At 48.1% G+C, this 16,157-nt stretch overlaps 1 protein-coding gene across 14 annotated transcripts in view; it reads left to right on the top strand.

Moving 5' to 3' along the window:
• AGAP1 (ArfGAP with GTPase domain, ankyrin repeat and PH domain 1) overlaps positions 1–16,157 on the top strand; it is a 550,828-nt gene that overhangs the window by 337,362 nt on the left and 197,309 nt on the right. For all 14 annotated transcript variants that reach the window (XM_033424652.2, XM_033424661.2, XM_012533195.3 and 11 more), the window contains one exon: positions 14,276–14,380. In XM_033424652.2, coding sequence (XP_033280543.1) covers positions 14,276–14,380 — 105 coding nt within the window. The remainder of the gene's footprint in view (positions 1–14,275; positions 14,381–16,157) is intronic.

Genomic DNA, 16,157 nt, shown 5'->3' on the forward strand with positions numbered 1-16,157 from the left:
AAATAAGAACAAGTGAAATGAAATTTAATAATGTTTTGTTTAACTGAGTCTATCCCAAATTAAATCATGTCAGCATGTAACCAATTTAAAAAGTTGCCCATTTTTCCTGCTAAGCCTTCAGAATCTGGTGTGTGGTTTTGGTTTACACCTACAGCAAGCCTCAGAGCTGAGGACAGGTGGAGTCCTCACTTGTCACCCGGGGCTCGTGGTGACTCCGCTGGGCAGAGCAGGCCCAGAGCTGGGGGGACTTAAGCTGACTAGGAGACGCCTGCTGAGGAGGTGGGAGAGGCAGGGGGAGGGGCGCCACAGTTGGTGACAACTCTCACCAGTTTGGCAGTGCTGCCCAGTCTGGGAGTGATGGGGAGCCTGAACACGGTGGGAAGGAACTACCTGGGGTGCCCTGGGAGAGCTCCCCACAGCTGCTGGTGACTTTCTAGGGGCAGAGTGTAACCTGGAAAGAAACCAGGTCTCAGCAGCGGCAGCATCTGAGGCAGGTGGGTGAGCAGTTGGCAGACAGGTAGGAGAGAAACGAGAAGGAAGTGAGAACAGAGCATATCCCAAGGAGAACACGTTTAGAAGTGTTGGTTAGGGGAGAAAAGACAGATCTCCCCTGCAGAAGACTAACACTTAGCTGATGGAGATGTGAAATCTCCTCACAGCTCACCTGATGTCTCACACCAGGTAACGTCCATGTCCCACGCACACCTTGCTCACACGCACGCTAACAGTCGCCCTGGTGGGTGTCCTATGGGGGCTGATGACTGGGTTTAGGGATCATTTGCTTGAATAAAGAAGCAGCCACAGGTTCTTTATTGTTGCTTGTCCAGGAATTCCTCTCTGCTACGTTTGCACACACACGTTCGCGTGTGTCGCCCCACAGTTTGTACTTGGGGCAATGCCCCCCCATCGCACAAAGGGGCCCCTCCATCCTTGGCCTCACGCTGTCACCTGGCTGGACACTGGGGTGTCCTGGCTTCCGAGGCGGGGGATTGAATTCAGTTTGATTTTCTTTGGTAAAAGAAGTCTCACCGGCTCCGAGCGAGTGGAGTCCATCTCCAGCCTGCAGTTTTTGTTTGTGGTTCTCGCCTCCAGGGGTGGTCTGGCTGGGAGGACAGGTCAGGGCCGGTATGATGACGGAGCAGCCCTGCTCCGCCGCGCGCCCGCTGGGCCCCCGGACGGCAGTCAGTGTTGCGGGGTGACTGCAGCGGTGTCACCAGGCTGCCGTCAAGGCAGAGCTCTCATCCCAGCTGCCGCAACCCTGGTGGCAGAAAGAGGCAGGGTAAGAGGGAAGACAGACGAAGTGATCAAGAGGTGATATTAACTAGAAAAGTCAAGAAGGACTGTCCATCCTGGTGGCAACGGTTTCTTCTTCGTTTCCTTTCTTTCCGTTCGATGAGGGGAGTGTTTTTGGTGGTTGTTTTAAATTATCCCAGTATATAGCAGCCTCGTTGTTTTGTTTTTCCGCCCCTGTTTAGAATTCATTTGGTCCTCGTGGGGACTTCATAATTCAGCCAGACCTAACGTGAAGCCCACATCTCTTCAGCGTTCCTCAGGGTTAACGTGCTTTTCTAAAAAGGGGGGAAAAAAACCAACAAACTTTTTTTCCCTTCCCCATCATTGTTCTCCGTCTCGTTATTCAGTTGACACGGAATTAAATTGGATTCTGTGTCCATCATTATTAAAATGTGAAGTGTGTCGGTCACAAAGCATCCATTCCGGGGCAGTTGGCTGAATAATTCTTTTCTTTATTATCCCAAATTACTGCTGAGCTCTGGAGAGGGGAGCAGTTTAGCCAATTATTGCCATTTGAGCTGGATTTGTGGGTGATTAGCTCCTGGTCGAATCCAGTCCCGGCCGGCGCTTTGAAGCCGCGCCGTGTGATTTTCTCAGCGGTGAGGTAGAAATCGACGCGGCTAATGACAGGAAGGTCGCGCGGGTGAGCTGACCCGCGCGTGGTGCAGGCTTGGGTTTCGCAAATAGGGCATCCACAATAACAAGTGTGTCACTAACCCCGCCGTGCATAATCGAGGCTTTATAGGATTGTCGGAGATGCTGACAGCTCAATTAAAGTGGAACCCTTTGTACCCTACAACCTGGCAGAATGACAGAAATATTACTAACCAGAAAGAGGAGGGCATCGCGAGGGAGCTGCTTAGAGATCCAGAATCCTCACTGGTGCCTTGGCCTCGTCCCCCAACTCCCTCCACCGGCTGGAGCAGAGCTTCCATTTGTGGGATAATAGATCCTCTGGATGGGGGTCTAGGGATGCAGATATTACTATTCCAAAAAACGAGCTCAGCTAAGAGGGGCTTCCCGCTGTTTCTATGGAAACACTCTAAACTAGGTGGAAAGTTAAAATGGTGGAGTCCTGGCAGAGCTTGCAGGTCCTGGTCGAACTGGTCCGTCTCCTTTTACCAACACTGACATCCAAGCCTCACGTGTATGAATTTGCTAGAATTGTTCTGTTTGAGGAGCATCTGGGGAAACCATTTAATAGGAATTATCTTCTTGCATATAATGAACGGTTGTTACTGACTTTCTTCTTTGACTTGAGTATTTTTCTACGTCTAGAACCGCAAGCTGCTTTGATCCACGGTGTACAGTCTTGTCATTTTTGTCCCACTTGCTTTTTCCTGTTAAACCTGTAGCAGGTGGGTCCCTCATCCCGATGTGCTTCAGCGGCGTTGTAATTGAGTGGCGGGTTGCTACACCCTCCCTGCGTTTTGGTTTTTGGTTTTAGGTTTGCGATGGATTGCTCTGCTATCTGGAGACGTTCCGGATTTGGGGAGATAGTTTAGAACCAGGCACGTCTGTAAATGGGCGTGATTACTTAGGACTCACCGCATGCCAGCCCCGGCAGGCAGACCTGGCGCCCCAGAGTTCCCAGTCTGTTGGGGTGTGCTGTATTTGAGGTGCCTGATGGATACTCAGGGAACGCGTCCTACTGGGGAGGAAAAGTGAGACTCGAGCGAGCAGGGAGCTGAGAGCTGAAGATGCTGTGTGACGTGGGGACCTGCAGGGCATTCGTGGTGAGGTCCGGGCTGTACTACCTGCTGTGCTGGGTGCTGGTGGATGAGACCATTTCTCTGTCCTACAGCAGCTTACAACCTGTTTGTACACCGTTGTACTAGTCTTTCAGGGCTGCCGTAACAAAGTACTGTTACGGAACCAAACCCAGGTCCCCTTGCCCGCACTAAAGCCAGGCTCCTGGCGCCGGGTTGTGGCGAAGGGGGAAGCGCAGCGTTTATTGCAGGGCACCAAGCACGGAGCCTAGGCAGCTGGTGCTCTAACGGCCTGAATTCCCCGTTGGCTTTCAGGGACAGGTTTTTAAAGACGGGGTGAGGGAGGGGGGTTGGAGGGTGTGTGATCAGCTCACAGACACTCTTCTGATTGGTTGGTGGTGAGGTCATCGGGAGTCAGCATCACCAGCCTTCTGGTTCCAGCCCATCTGGGGTCTGTGTGCTGGTGGGCAGCATGCAGTTAACTTCTCCCACCTGGTGTGGGTTTCCGTATCTGCAAAACAGCTCAAAGGATAAGACTTAGAATATTATCTGTAGCCCTTGAGGAGGAATTAAAGGTCCTTGACTTTGTTTAATGGCTAAACTATTACTTGGTCTTGCTTGACCGTTTTCTTCCTGCGTTTCCTCACTTCTCTGATTAAATTTATTCAAAACTTTTATTAAAGTTTTTCTACAGACAAGGAGCAGGTGGAGGACATGTGGGCCGGGAGGGCATCCGTCCCGGGAAGGCCCCATAGGGTCCTGCTCGGTTACAGTTCCACAGACTGGGAGCCTTAAAAGCAGGCATTTAGGGCTTCCCTGGTGGCGCATTGGTTGGGAGTCCGCCTGCCGATGCGGGGGACATGGGTTCGTGCCCTGGTCCGGGAAGATCCCACGTGCCGCGGAGCCGCTGGGCCCGTGAGCCATGGCCGCTGAGCCTGCGCGTCCGGAGCCTGTGCTCCGTGACGGGAGAGGCCACAACAGTGAGAGGCCCACACACCGCAAAAAAAAAAAAAAAAACAGGCATTTATTTTCTCACAGTCCTGAAGCCTGGAAGTCTGAGATCAAGGTGATGTCCTCCCTTGGAGTCCTCTTGCCTTGGTTTGTGGTTGGCCATCTTCTCCCTGTGTCTTCACATCATCTTCCCTCCATGTGTGTCTGTGTCTGAATCTCTTCCTATAAGGACATCAGTCCTTCTGGGTTAGGGCCCATCCTACAGGCCTCGTTAGCCATAGGTTCTTTAAAGGCCCTGTGTCTCCAAATGCAGTCACATTCTGAGGTCCTGGGGGTTAGGACTTCACAATAAAAATTTAGGGGGGATATAATTCAGCCCAGAGCAACCATTATTCTAAGGGTCCAGGTGATGCTTGTTTCAGCAGAGGTTATGGAAGCCCAGAGCCCAGCTTCCATACAGTGCTAGAGTGTAAGGGGGTCTTCAGCAGGAGTAAGGGGAGGATGCAAGATGGGCACTTGGGGGAAAAGAACAGAATTTGCCAACTTTAAATTAAGTCAGTTGGGACTTCCCTGGTGGTGCAGTGGTTAAGAATCTGCCTGCCAGTGCAGGGGACACAGGTTTGAGCCCTGGTCCAGGAAGATCCCACGTGCCGTGGAGCAGCTGAGCCCACGCGCCACAGCTACTGAGCCTGCGCTCTAGAGCCTGCAAGCCACAGCTACTGAGCCTGCGTGCCTAGAGCCCGTGCTCCACAACGAAAGAAGCCACCACAGTGAGAAGCCTGCGCACCGCGACCAAGAGTAGCCCCCGCTCACCGCAACTAGAGAAAGCCTGTGCGCAGCAATGAAGACCCAATGCAGCCAAAAATAAATTAATTAAATAAATAAATTTATTTTAAAAAAATAAAGTAAATTAAGTCAGTGGCTGCCAATTGCTTCTTCATGGTCCCAGATCCTGTAGCAGGGCTCAGCAACCTTCTTCTGTGAAGGGCCAGATAGCTAGTATTTTATGCTTTGCAAGTCACGCGGTCTTCCCTGCAACTCCGGAGCTGTACTGGGTGAAAGCAGCCCTGTGTAAGAATGGACACGGCTGCGTTCCGATGAAACTGCATTTACAGAAAGAGGCAGACGATTCGATTTGGCCCACAGGCCAGACTTTGCCAGCCCCAGTGCTGCAGAATTCCCAGCGCTAGCAGTCTCTGCAGGGTGCACTGGCGTTGAGATTCCTGTTAAAATGGGGATGAGCCCAACGCTCAGGATTATACATCCAACGCTCCTAACAGGGAGTTTGCTGATGTCGTCTCGGTCCCATGTGTAAGTGATGGAAGGATGTGAGGGGAGGCAGGCACAGACTTCACCCCCTGCAACAGACACTTCTGTGCGTGAATTTCCACTCCTTTGGGTCCAGGCACACTCTTGGTAAAGTGTGTATTTGTTATCTGCAAGGGACAGCTTAGCGTAATGAGAGAGCAGGAACAGGATGGAGGGAGAAGTTTCATGCTGGAAGAGTGGGCTGTTGGCGGAGACACAGCGGGGAGTGACACGCAGCCGGAGGGGCTTCTGCAGGAGCCCCTGACAGGGGAGGAGAATGTCCCTGTCCCTTGTATGGTCGTCCGACTCCTGTGCTTCCCCAGTTTCTAATGATGAAATGGACCACTCACCCAGATGCCCTTTCCTAGTTGTTTTTTTCTTTCTTTAAGTCAACAAAGCATAAGTAAACCACAAGTATAATACATGTTACAGGAAAAATCTTGATGGGAATAAAAGTACTAAATGCAAATGTGAAAATCGAATGATTGGTGATCTTACTCTTTGGATCTCAGGTAAAGATGCCAGCTTTTCTCTGCGACATTTTAGAAATTCCATAGAAAACCTTTAACTGCTATCATGAGAATCTACTCAAAAGTACTAAGAACGCGAATCATGAAGTCACCGAGGCGCCCTTAACAAGTGTTCATTGTAGAACCAAAGAAGGACGCAAACCGCACTTCCTTTTTGGAAGCAGAAATACTAAACATTTCTGAACCTGTGTGGAACGTTTCAAACCCTGGAAAAACTATCGTCATTTTGAACTTGGTAATTAGGAAGCTGTTGGCACCCCCTCAAGTGCAGCAGGATAATTCAATTTATATCACTGCTGAATCACACATGGCCTCTCCTTTGCTTTCAGTCAGATGCATGCATGGCCTCCAGTGGCTGTTAAAGCAGATGAGAAATGCTGCCTCAGAGCAAAGATCAGTGCTTCGTGTCTGTCGATGGTCTGATCTTGCCGTGCCGCAGCCTGCAGCTGGCTGGTCCTCCGTTGCCTCGTAGGACCCTGGCTGGCTGTTAAATGTTCCCCCGGTGTCGCGATGATCTCTGTGCTCGCAGACGCCAACGCCACTGGTCCCTGCAACTCAAAACAAAGACTGATTTGCCTGCTTTAGTCCCCCAGTCTCTAATGCAATCAGTAAATCTTTGTTGGTAAATAATTGCTATCGAACAGGGTTTTAATATAAATTTATGAGTGGTGTTTTATCACAGCTTGGGGCTGCAGCGGGCACTGAGTGATGGATTTCAGGTAGCACTTACATTCATTACGTTAACTTTGTAAGTTATTTAAAGCTTGTACCCTTAATAACATTGCTTTTGGCTTTCAATGACCGCTTGGGACTACACAGAGAATACACATGACTAATAAAGAGATTGCATCCAAAAGACAATTCTACTCTTTGCTCCACCATAGAAAAAGTTCCCTGAGCCAAAAAAGCAAGAAATGACTGCCTAGAATCTGATGTTTTGGTTGTAGATCATTAAAAATCAGTCTTTCTGATGCATCAGTAAATGAATGAGGTGGTAGGAATTAGGTCAACGTTTGCCATTTCTAAGTAAGAGAAGAGGAATATTTGAGATGTCACAAAGCCCTTAAATTTCTTACTATGCAAACTAGTATAAGATGTTAAAGCTTTGAAATTGGTCTGGAGGGTGAAATGACTCACTGGGAGGTGGTGTACCTTCCGGTTATGAGTATAGACTATCGCTCCCGGCTCGCCCCACTGCACTGGTTTTCTGTTGCTGGTAATTAACCCAAATCATAGTGGTTTAAAACAGTAACCATTTTATTATTGCTCGTGACTCTGTGGGTCAGGAATTTGGAGCAGGGATGTTGGGGACAGCTCGTTTCTGCTCCACAAAATGCCTTCTAGGGCTGAGGCATACAAGATGATTTCTTCAGTCACATCTGGTGCCTCAGCAGACGTGGCTCCTACGGCTGGGGGTTGACACCAGCAGGTCGACGACCATCGTGTATCCAAGACCCCGATTCTCCTCCATGTAGTCTCAGGGTCTCTCCCTTCTCACTGTCTCCCTAGAAAAGTGGTCCAGTTTCTTCCAAGGATGCGAGGGCTCCCAAGGGCACAAAAGCAGGAGCTTCCAGGCCTTCTCGAGGCTTCAGCCAGAACCGTAGCATCATTCCCACCATATTCTACTAGTTGAGTTGAGTCTGAGGGCCTGGGGTGACAGAGTGAGCTGAGTTTTTGAGGGTCATCTTTGGGGACTAGCTACTTCGATCTGCCCTCCCACATGCAAAATACCCTCACCCTGTCCCCAGATTCACCAGGTCTCATTCCATCATGGCATCTGGCTCAGGCTTGAATCCAAGATTGTCATCTACATCAGGTGCACATGTAGATGGGGCTCCTGGGATATGGCCTTTCCATCTGAAGACCAGGTACTCGAGGGACAAGTTATCATACGCATAAACACACACGCACGCACGCACACACGGTGCTGACACCGGCGCAGGAGAACCACAGCAGGTACCTTATTCCAAAAAGGAGGAGAGGGACAGAACACCTGTAGATATCAGTGGTCCACAGCACAGGGTATGTTCTGCTTCTAGGGCCATCCTCCTTGGCCCTGGGCTCTGCTATCTGAGTCATCCTTCCTTCTCCATAAGAAATGGCCTGTGTACAGCTATGTAGTTTTCTCAGCCTGTACTTGGGTTGAAAGCCCAGGGCCTCTTTTCTCTGGCTTTTTATTTTATTTTATTTTTAATAAATTTGTTTGTTTATTTATTTTGGCTGCATTGGGTCTTTGTTGCAGTGCGCGGGCTTTCTCTAGTTGTGGCGAGCAGGGGCTACTCTTCGTTGCAGTGCGCGGGCTTCTCATGGCGGTGGCTTCTCTTTGTTGCGGAGCACAGGCTCTAGGTGCACGGGCTTCAGCAGTTGTGGCACGCAGGCCCAGTAGTTGTGGCGCACGGGCTTAGTTGCTCTGTGGCATGTGGGATCTTCCCGGACCAGGGTTTGAACCCGAGTCGCCTGCATTGGCAGGCAGATTCTTAACCACTGTGCCACCAGGGAAGTCCCCTCTGTGCTTTTTAATCCAAAGTGGTGTAATTCCTTTAAAAGCTTTGTGGGTGTCCTTTGTATCAAATTACAAATTTGGTCCATTAGGCAAAAGCCAATCCACAGGTTCCTGTCTCTAATCCATAGGTCTTCTGGTAATGGGAAAGGTCTACCTGAAATCTTTCTGAGTTCTCAAGAAGGGGGTCTGACTGCCACACTCTTGGTGGGGTCTTTATTCTGAGATCATATCCCCTGCCATTCCCTGGATTCGATCTTTGTTCTGAGGCCAGTTCTTACTCTCAGAGTTTTCTACTGCAGGAGAAGCTGGGATTGAGAAACAGTTTTTCTCGTGGTCTGGTCCAGTGAGGTTTTTAAATCAGAAATATTTTTTCTAATTCTGCTTGTAAACTACCTTGATCTCCTCTCCCTCCTCCCAGACTCATCAGAGCTCATCAGAGCAGTTAGCGTGTTTGGCATTCTGCTCGGAAATCTTAGCCAGGTCCGTGCAGGGGTTCACTGCGCATCCTGGCTGTGCTGCACGTTCCCACAGGGAGCAGGTCTGCTAACTGTCCGTCCTGCCAGCACACAAGGTGGACCCCTTTCTCCAACCTCAGGGAGCACTTTCCTCACGGTCCTTCCAGCTGTTCAGTCCCTGCCAGCCTCAGCCAGCTGCCTGGTTCCAAGCCAGTGACATGTGTTTTTGATTTTTGTTACAGCAATGCAGGACGCTAGTTCTGTTTTTCTAGTCTATTTTTGCCTAACACTCTACCCCAATCCCTAATGATTCGAAAAAACTATTATTATTTCTCATAATTCTGTGGTTCAGAACTATGGACAGAGCACAGCATGGCTTCTTGGTCAGAGCTCCCCAAAGCAGAAGCTGCCAGGATTTCTTAAGGTTTAAACCCAGTGTGGGTAGCATCACTGCAGCTGCTACTGTTGGTTAGAGTGAGTCTCAGGCACCCCTGAGTCAGTGTGGGCTGATTTACACAGGGACACGAAGCCTGGAGCACTGGAAGCTGTCTTGAAATCAGCTACCAAGCTGGCTGTGTGAGTTGGGCAAGTTGCATAGCCTCTCTGTGCCTCAGTGGCCTCATCTGTAAAGTGGGGATAGTCAGAGTAATTACCGTCAGGTCGTCATAAGCTTTCAGTGAGTTAATACTTACCTCTAAGGCTCTTAGAGCAGCATCCGGCTCACAATGAGCCCAATATTGTTTTGAAATAAAACATTTTAAAAACATGCATAAGCCATACGAAATTCAAATAAAGCATTAACTGTAATTGACGTCTACACTGGGATAGCTGGTCCACAAGAAACGATCTTAAACAGGAAATCGTTTCTACATGTACAAAAGTGGCATCTGAAAGATAGACCAAGTATACATTTTGACATTCCGCCGTGTGGTTTTGCCCTGGGTCACACAGAATCAAAGAGACTTAGAATCAGAAGGGCCATTTACACTCGCTGATGGGAGCTGCCCACCCGTGTGTCTCTGGCAGAGCGCCTTCCGGCCTCTGTCATCTTCTAGCTTGTGGGATCAGGGCTTCGTGTCCTTCAAAAGTTTAAAATGAACTATTTTTAGGGTTTTCCATTTTCCTGGTAGTTAGAGTAGAAATTGTGTAAGTCTGGGATGGCAGAAGCATGGGGGATCCAGTCTAGGGGCTCAGCCTGCAGTGAGGGGCTGCTAGCATGTTAGAGCATCCTGCTTCATCGGTAGAAGTTTGTCCTAAAGGGAGGTGATAGGTTCTCTCCCTTTAGCACTTCGGGGGGTGCTACCTGTGCTCAAGAGGAGAGTCTCACCATGTCAGAGCGCTGGAACCTTTTGCTTTGGGAGGAGTCTGGGGCTAAGAACGGGCTTGGCTGTGTAGCTGTGTGACATCTCATTGGGTCTTTGTGGCAACTGTCCTTGGTCCCTGAAAAGAAGGGCATGCTGGGGGCAGGCTGCACTCCAGAGTTACAGACCAGGCTCGGCCCCCGGAGGGCAGCGGAGCCCTGCTCAGGCAGCTCTAGGGGTCCAGGCCCATGGGTTCACTGTCCCCAGGGATTCTTGAGCAGGGTGACCCCGGGCAGGGATCAAGCACAAATGTTGGTCTAGCAGATTCAGGATGGAATGGTTTGACTTCCAGAGTCTCCTGTGATTCTGAAATTCTGTGATTCCCACTTGATACAAATACTTTCTAAAAATCAGGGTTCAGAATTAATTTAAGAAAAAAAATGGAAAGAAAGCAAAAGGAAACACATCTTTAATCCACAGAAGCTGTTTCCTGAGTCTCCTCGTTTGAACTTCAGGTAAACCTCTGATTACAGAAGTTCATCCTGCTTTGCTGCCTCCCACGCCCTCGACTCATCAGAGACCTCGCGTCTCATCGTGTTTTTCAGGATGGGGCTCTTCTTATTATTTATGGAGAGACCACACAGTTTGCTGGTTTCTCCTAGTGTTTTGCATGACCTTTTCTAAAGGTTCACACATGTAAGTGCAGAAGTGGACCCCGACGTCCAGAGCTGTGGGCATTAATCCACAGCCCTGGGCTTTCCCGGGACTCCCCTTCCAGGAAGTGCAAGCCTGTGGATGGCTGTCATCTGGGTGATAGGATGGGGGTCCCACGTGGCCCAGCCGTGGGAGGGCCAGCACCTTGGTCCAGACCCCACTACCGCCTTCTGCTAACTCTTGGCCGGAGGTCGCAGACACAGAGGTGCCTGCGTCTGGCCTGCAGATGTGTCGGGTTTGGCCTGAATTACACGCAGATGGTGTATAATCCGTTGCTGACATTCTAAAGTAAGGAGCCGTCACTTAAAGCTCCAGTTTTTCTTCTTCTCTTGGGTCATCAGGAAATCTGGAAACGCAGATGCGGACCCTGCGTTCCCTGCTCAGTCCAGGGCGCCGTTCCTGGACCGTTGGCTCCGCTATGCGTCGTCGACCTTCTCCACCCCATCGAGAGGTCTGGCCTTCTCCACTTGCAACAGCCTGACCACCCGCTTCCTGGGATCTTTTAGTAAAGCTGGAGATTTGCTTCCATAAATCCTCGTCCCGGTCTCCCCTCTCTCCAGGACACTCAGAGTTTAGGGCATTTTCAGGGTACTCTTAAGGTTTAGCAAACAGAAACCCCTTCCTCTGGATCCATATACAGTGTATTTTCAGGAACAGATTTGAATTTGTTCACGTTAGAATGGTGCTTGTCTGTTCTTTCACTGCGTGGATGTAAAGTACCAGCCCGAGTGCTACTGGTATTTTATATTCCCTTGCAATCCTGGATTCTCAGTGCCCTCTCCAGAGAGGAACCGGACCGGAGGTGCCTGCCAGGATCCTGGGTGACCCGCCGCTCTCAGGTTTGGGTTTTGTGCCCTGGGAGGACGAGCTGGTGCTTCGAGACTGAAGGCTGTAGGCCAGGCAGTGGTGGGGACACTGGTCAGTTTGACCATTGTGGTCATTGCCCACAGGCCGGAACTTAGCAGCCCCGTGTAATGGCAGGAATGAAGAGAGCACGGAGGCTGGTCCTGTCGCTTCCCATCACTAACGAGCTCCCTTACCTCTGTGGTCAGAGTACACGTCTGTAACGAGGGAGCCGTCATAACTGCTACCCCTGCCCTGCTTCTTATGGGGAGCGAGTGAGAGAGAGAAAAATGACGGCACTTAGAAACGCATCAGCACCTGCTAGCGCTCAAGCCACTGAAAGAAAAGTGTGCCTTCCCTGGTCCAGCTCTGCCCAGACCAGCAGCTGGGCGACCCCATCTTGCGTGCAGCATGACGTGGGGAGCCAGGCGGCCAATCGGTTCAGTCTCTACTGCAGTCTTGGGGTGGGCTGTGAGGGGTGGGATAATAAACCCAGCTGGGGCCAGGACTTAAGGGCAGAAATATGGTTCCTAGGCCACCAGGGTGTTCAGGTCTGCTGAATGGTGCAGCATTTGAATAATCAAGATTTGGATTTGAATTTTCTTTTTTCAACAAGATTTGTCAAGACTTGGATTTTTTTTTTTCAACAAGACATTAAGTTTTCCTAGGACCAAACAAATTGGCCTAATTTAATTTCCCAGAAAACTATGACGTCGTCTCTTCACATGGCCTCCTGATAAATTTCCCCTTTATTCCCTTAAGAAATAAGTCTTTATACCTTTCACCGGGGAGCGTAGGATTTGCTCTTGAAAGTGCCCACGTGCTAGCCGAAAGACTTCCGTCCGGAGCCCCGGGGCGTGACCTGAGGCCTGCATTTCGTTCGAGGCCGAGGCCGGAGGAAAAGCTTTCTGAGGCCCAGGGGGGCTCTCGGCCACCAGTGACACGTAGTAATCCCAGCGCCTGGTATTGTTGGGATTCCAGCTACAATGGATGGTGGTGGGAGAATGTGAGCCTGCAGGAGAACTTGTGTCACGTTTTATTATGCTAAGTTTTAATATCTTAGAAATCCCACCAGGGAGGGACATTTGATGATTTTAAGTGTTGCTTTTTCATCGTCACTAATTCATCGTCACCAGTGGTGACCATCCCTCTCCCACTGGTTCTTACTATGTCCTGGAACTTGCGTCGCCTTGGTTTGTAAGTAAAATTTTCCTCTGGGCCTGCTTCCCTTTGTTGGTCTCAGTGCCATGTTTGGTGTATATTGGTTGAGATTCCAAGAAATCAAGGTCTGCAGCTTTATGTCACATGCTCTCTTTAAGTAAGAACTTGGAAAGAAATGCTCTTCCAAAGGTTTACTTGTGGGTTGCCTCAAACTTTGAAATATTTTCTTTCAGCGACAATAAACGTTTGTGGTCGGAGTCCCGAGTTGGTTCATAATCCATTATATTTGTAAACTTTGGTGTAAAACTAATGTCACAATACTGGTAATTAATTGGAACTTAATTCTATTGCATAAAAAAATGCTTACTTGATTTTTTTCTTGTATTTTGGTTCCGATCAAGAGAGTCAGGAGGTGGATGGAGGCTGGTAAAAATTCCCAAGGGGACTCAGGATGCCTCTGCTTCTTTGAGGTGTCGGATTCTATCTCAAACTTACAACATTCTTTCTGCCTCCATCTGGGTGAATTCACTAGCATTAGTCTTATGCGTTCTCAGTCATAATCATCATTATGTAGGTTTACAAATGGGCAGCAAGAGGAAGGGCAAGGAAGGAGGTTCTTCTGTTTTCCTTCTTTTCCGTGAACAGGAGTTAGACGAACCCACATGTGAAAGCTCAAGTTGAAATTGACTGAGTACGGAAGGCGCGAAGCCCCAAAAGGGAAAGAGGAAGTGCAGAGTCGAGGTGCTGGGCCTGGCAGAGCTCGGCTGCCTTCGGTTTTCTTAACTCAGGAAAACCTACAAACAAGGCAGAAGGTTTGCTGGGAATTGGTAGTTAAAACAAGCATAAATTCTCATCAGTCATCTAAGGAAGACTGGATCAAATATACTTCAGAAGTGTGTTGGTTTCCAGTTTTGAATGGTTTTCAAGAAGCCCTAATGTGATTTCATTAAAAATGCGTTAAAGGAAATTATACACAGTTCATCTATTGAATGCCGTTGCTAAGTTTGCAAATGGAATTTCATTTTTAATAAATTCAGATCTGAAATGAAAAACTATAAAAAAATGTCATTTGTAAATATCATAAGGTAAGAATATGGTTACTGTCTTATTTTTAGAAAAGGAAATGCAGGTTCCTTTTTAATACCTTTAGGGGCTCCATGTGCTTATAACTTAGTTATAAGAAAAGGTATGATGTAGCATAGGACGGTTTGTATCGTATTTGTTGAACCAATGGCGTATCTTAGCACTCATTAATGGCAGAAAGTTAAGTTCTACACACACATACACAAAAGGAAATTGGTTGACTAAATATATTGTATGAAAAAGAAAGGAGAAAATCAAATTACCAAGCTAAAAATGTGTCATTTCCATTTTAAGATGGCATAGAGAAAATGAAAGTTTAATAATTTAAAAATTACCTATGTGCCTGCTCTTTTTTTTAAAAAATGGACCCAGGACTTTATAACTTACATTTATTAATTTCTGTCTGCCTCCTTTTTCCTTACAGGGCATGCTGCTGAAGCGAAGTGGCAAATCACTGAACAAAGAATGGAAAAAGAAATACGTCACCCTGTGTGACAATGGTGTGCTGACCTATCATCCAAGTTTACATGTGAGTACTGCTCCTTCGGAGAAAGTAGCAGGTGTTGGGCTGGAGGGGCAGAGGGGGTCCCAGCACAGTCACCGTCAAGCCTTTCAGCTCTGTTGGAGGTTGAAGTAGTATTTAAATGAGAGTAAAAATGTTAAGTGAGAGTAAAAAGACAGGAGCAAGTAGTAAAAGAGAAAGGAGAAAAAAAAGAGATCTGTCTGAACATCTAGACTAGGGAACCCAGGGTCCGCTTGAGCAGCTGAGAACCAAAACAAGAATTACATGCAATTCATGAGTCAGTTTTTATTGTCCGGTAAGGACACATTCCAGTTTGTGAGGCAAGTTCGTTTTCTCTGTAATAGAATCTCTTATACTGGTGATTTTTATAAGATAGATTAAAAGACAATTAATTTCATCATTGGGGGGAAGGTAGACATTCCACCCACGGTGAGCTCTTTTAGAAAGTGGTAAAACCTGAAGACGGGGTGTAATGCCTATTCCAGAACGACACATTCCCTGAATCCTGCGTGATGTTTACCTGCCTTGATGTAGACAAATGCGTAGATTAGAATATATAGTATTAGCTGGTTGTTTGATTATATCACAGTGTTAAGCTTTTCATTTTAAATACTTTAAAAAAAATTGCACGGTGACTGGCAAGAAGTTAGAGATAAACGTACTGCGGAAGATGAAAATCCCCAAATACCCACTGGAAAACGTGACTGCTCGCGTTTTGGGGTGTATGTCCCCAGCCATTTCTACACTCTGTGCGTCTTCCTTCCACAAGCATGCAGCCCCCCTGTGCACATGGCATGTGGCCTGCTCTCCTAGACGATGCAAGATCATAGGCACCTTCCCATGTCAGCAGATGTATGCCACCATTTTAAATAGTTATATAGCATTCATTCTGCACGTGTGCCCTCCCTAATTGACTCAACAGCGTCTCCAGAACAGACATCTGGCAGGAAATTTACATTCTGAATGATTTTTGCTGTTGTAAGTAACTCTAATCAGTGTCTTCTTTTGACACTTCTGTGTCCTCATCCATTTTCCGCAGATTCGTAGCCATAGCCTTCCTGAGTTGAACAGTGTATGCTTTTATGGGCTTTGGGTATGTAGTGCCAAATTCCTGGAAAGACGGTATCAGTTCATCTCCTCTGGCTTTTTCCCCTGCACTCTCAGGAGCATTTCCCTTTTTCAGAAACCTTTCCAGAGGGAGACGCAAGAGGGAGGAGATATGGGAACATATGTATATGTATAACTGATTCACTTTGTTATAAAGCAGAAACTAACACACCATTGTAAAGTAATTATACCCCAATAAAGATGTTTAAAAAAAAAAAAAGAAACCTTTCCAATAGGATGGGTAACAGACGGTACCCTCGCTGTGTAATTTGCTTGCTGGGGTGAATTGCCCTTTTCCCTCTTGTCTTACAGCAGTGGCTTCACCTTTCTGAACCGTGTTCAAAAGCATGTTTCTTTAGGTGTCTCTGGTGTGTTTCTCCTGTCGATGGAGTGCTTCCCATGCTTCACCATTAAGTAGACTTTTGAGATATATACTCCTTCTTTTGCAGAGGAAATTCCTTTGTGCTTGATTTATTTGGGGTTATTTGGGGAGTAGAGTCCGCCTGCTTCTCCAGTGACCTCCAAATCAGAGACTTAATACCATCCCATGAGGCCTGCCTGTGGCAGTCCTGTCCCTCTCCAGGTCTTTGGGCTTCTCTCCGCAGAGCTGCCCCATCAGCAAGGAGGCGGCCCTTTTTCACTGGCGTAGTTCTTCCAAAGACCCCGTCAGAGAGCG

Source organism: Orcinus orca, chromosome 7, assembly GCF_937001465.1.
Source record: "Orcinus orca chromosome 7, mOrcOrc1.1, whole genome shotgun sequence".
NCBI lineage: Eukaryota > Metazoa > Chordata > Mammalia > Artiodactyla > Delphinidae > Orcinus > Orcinus orca.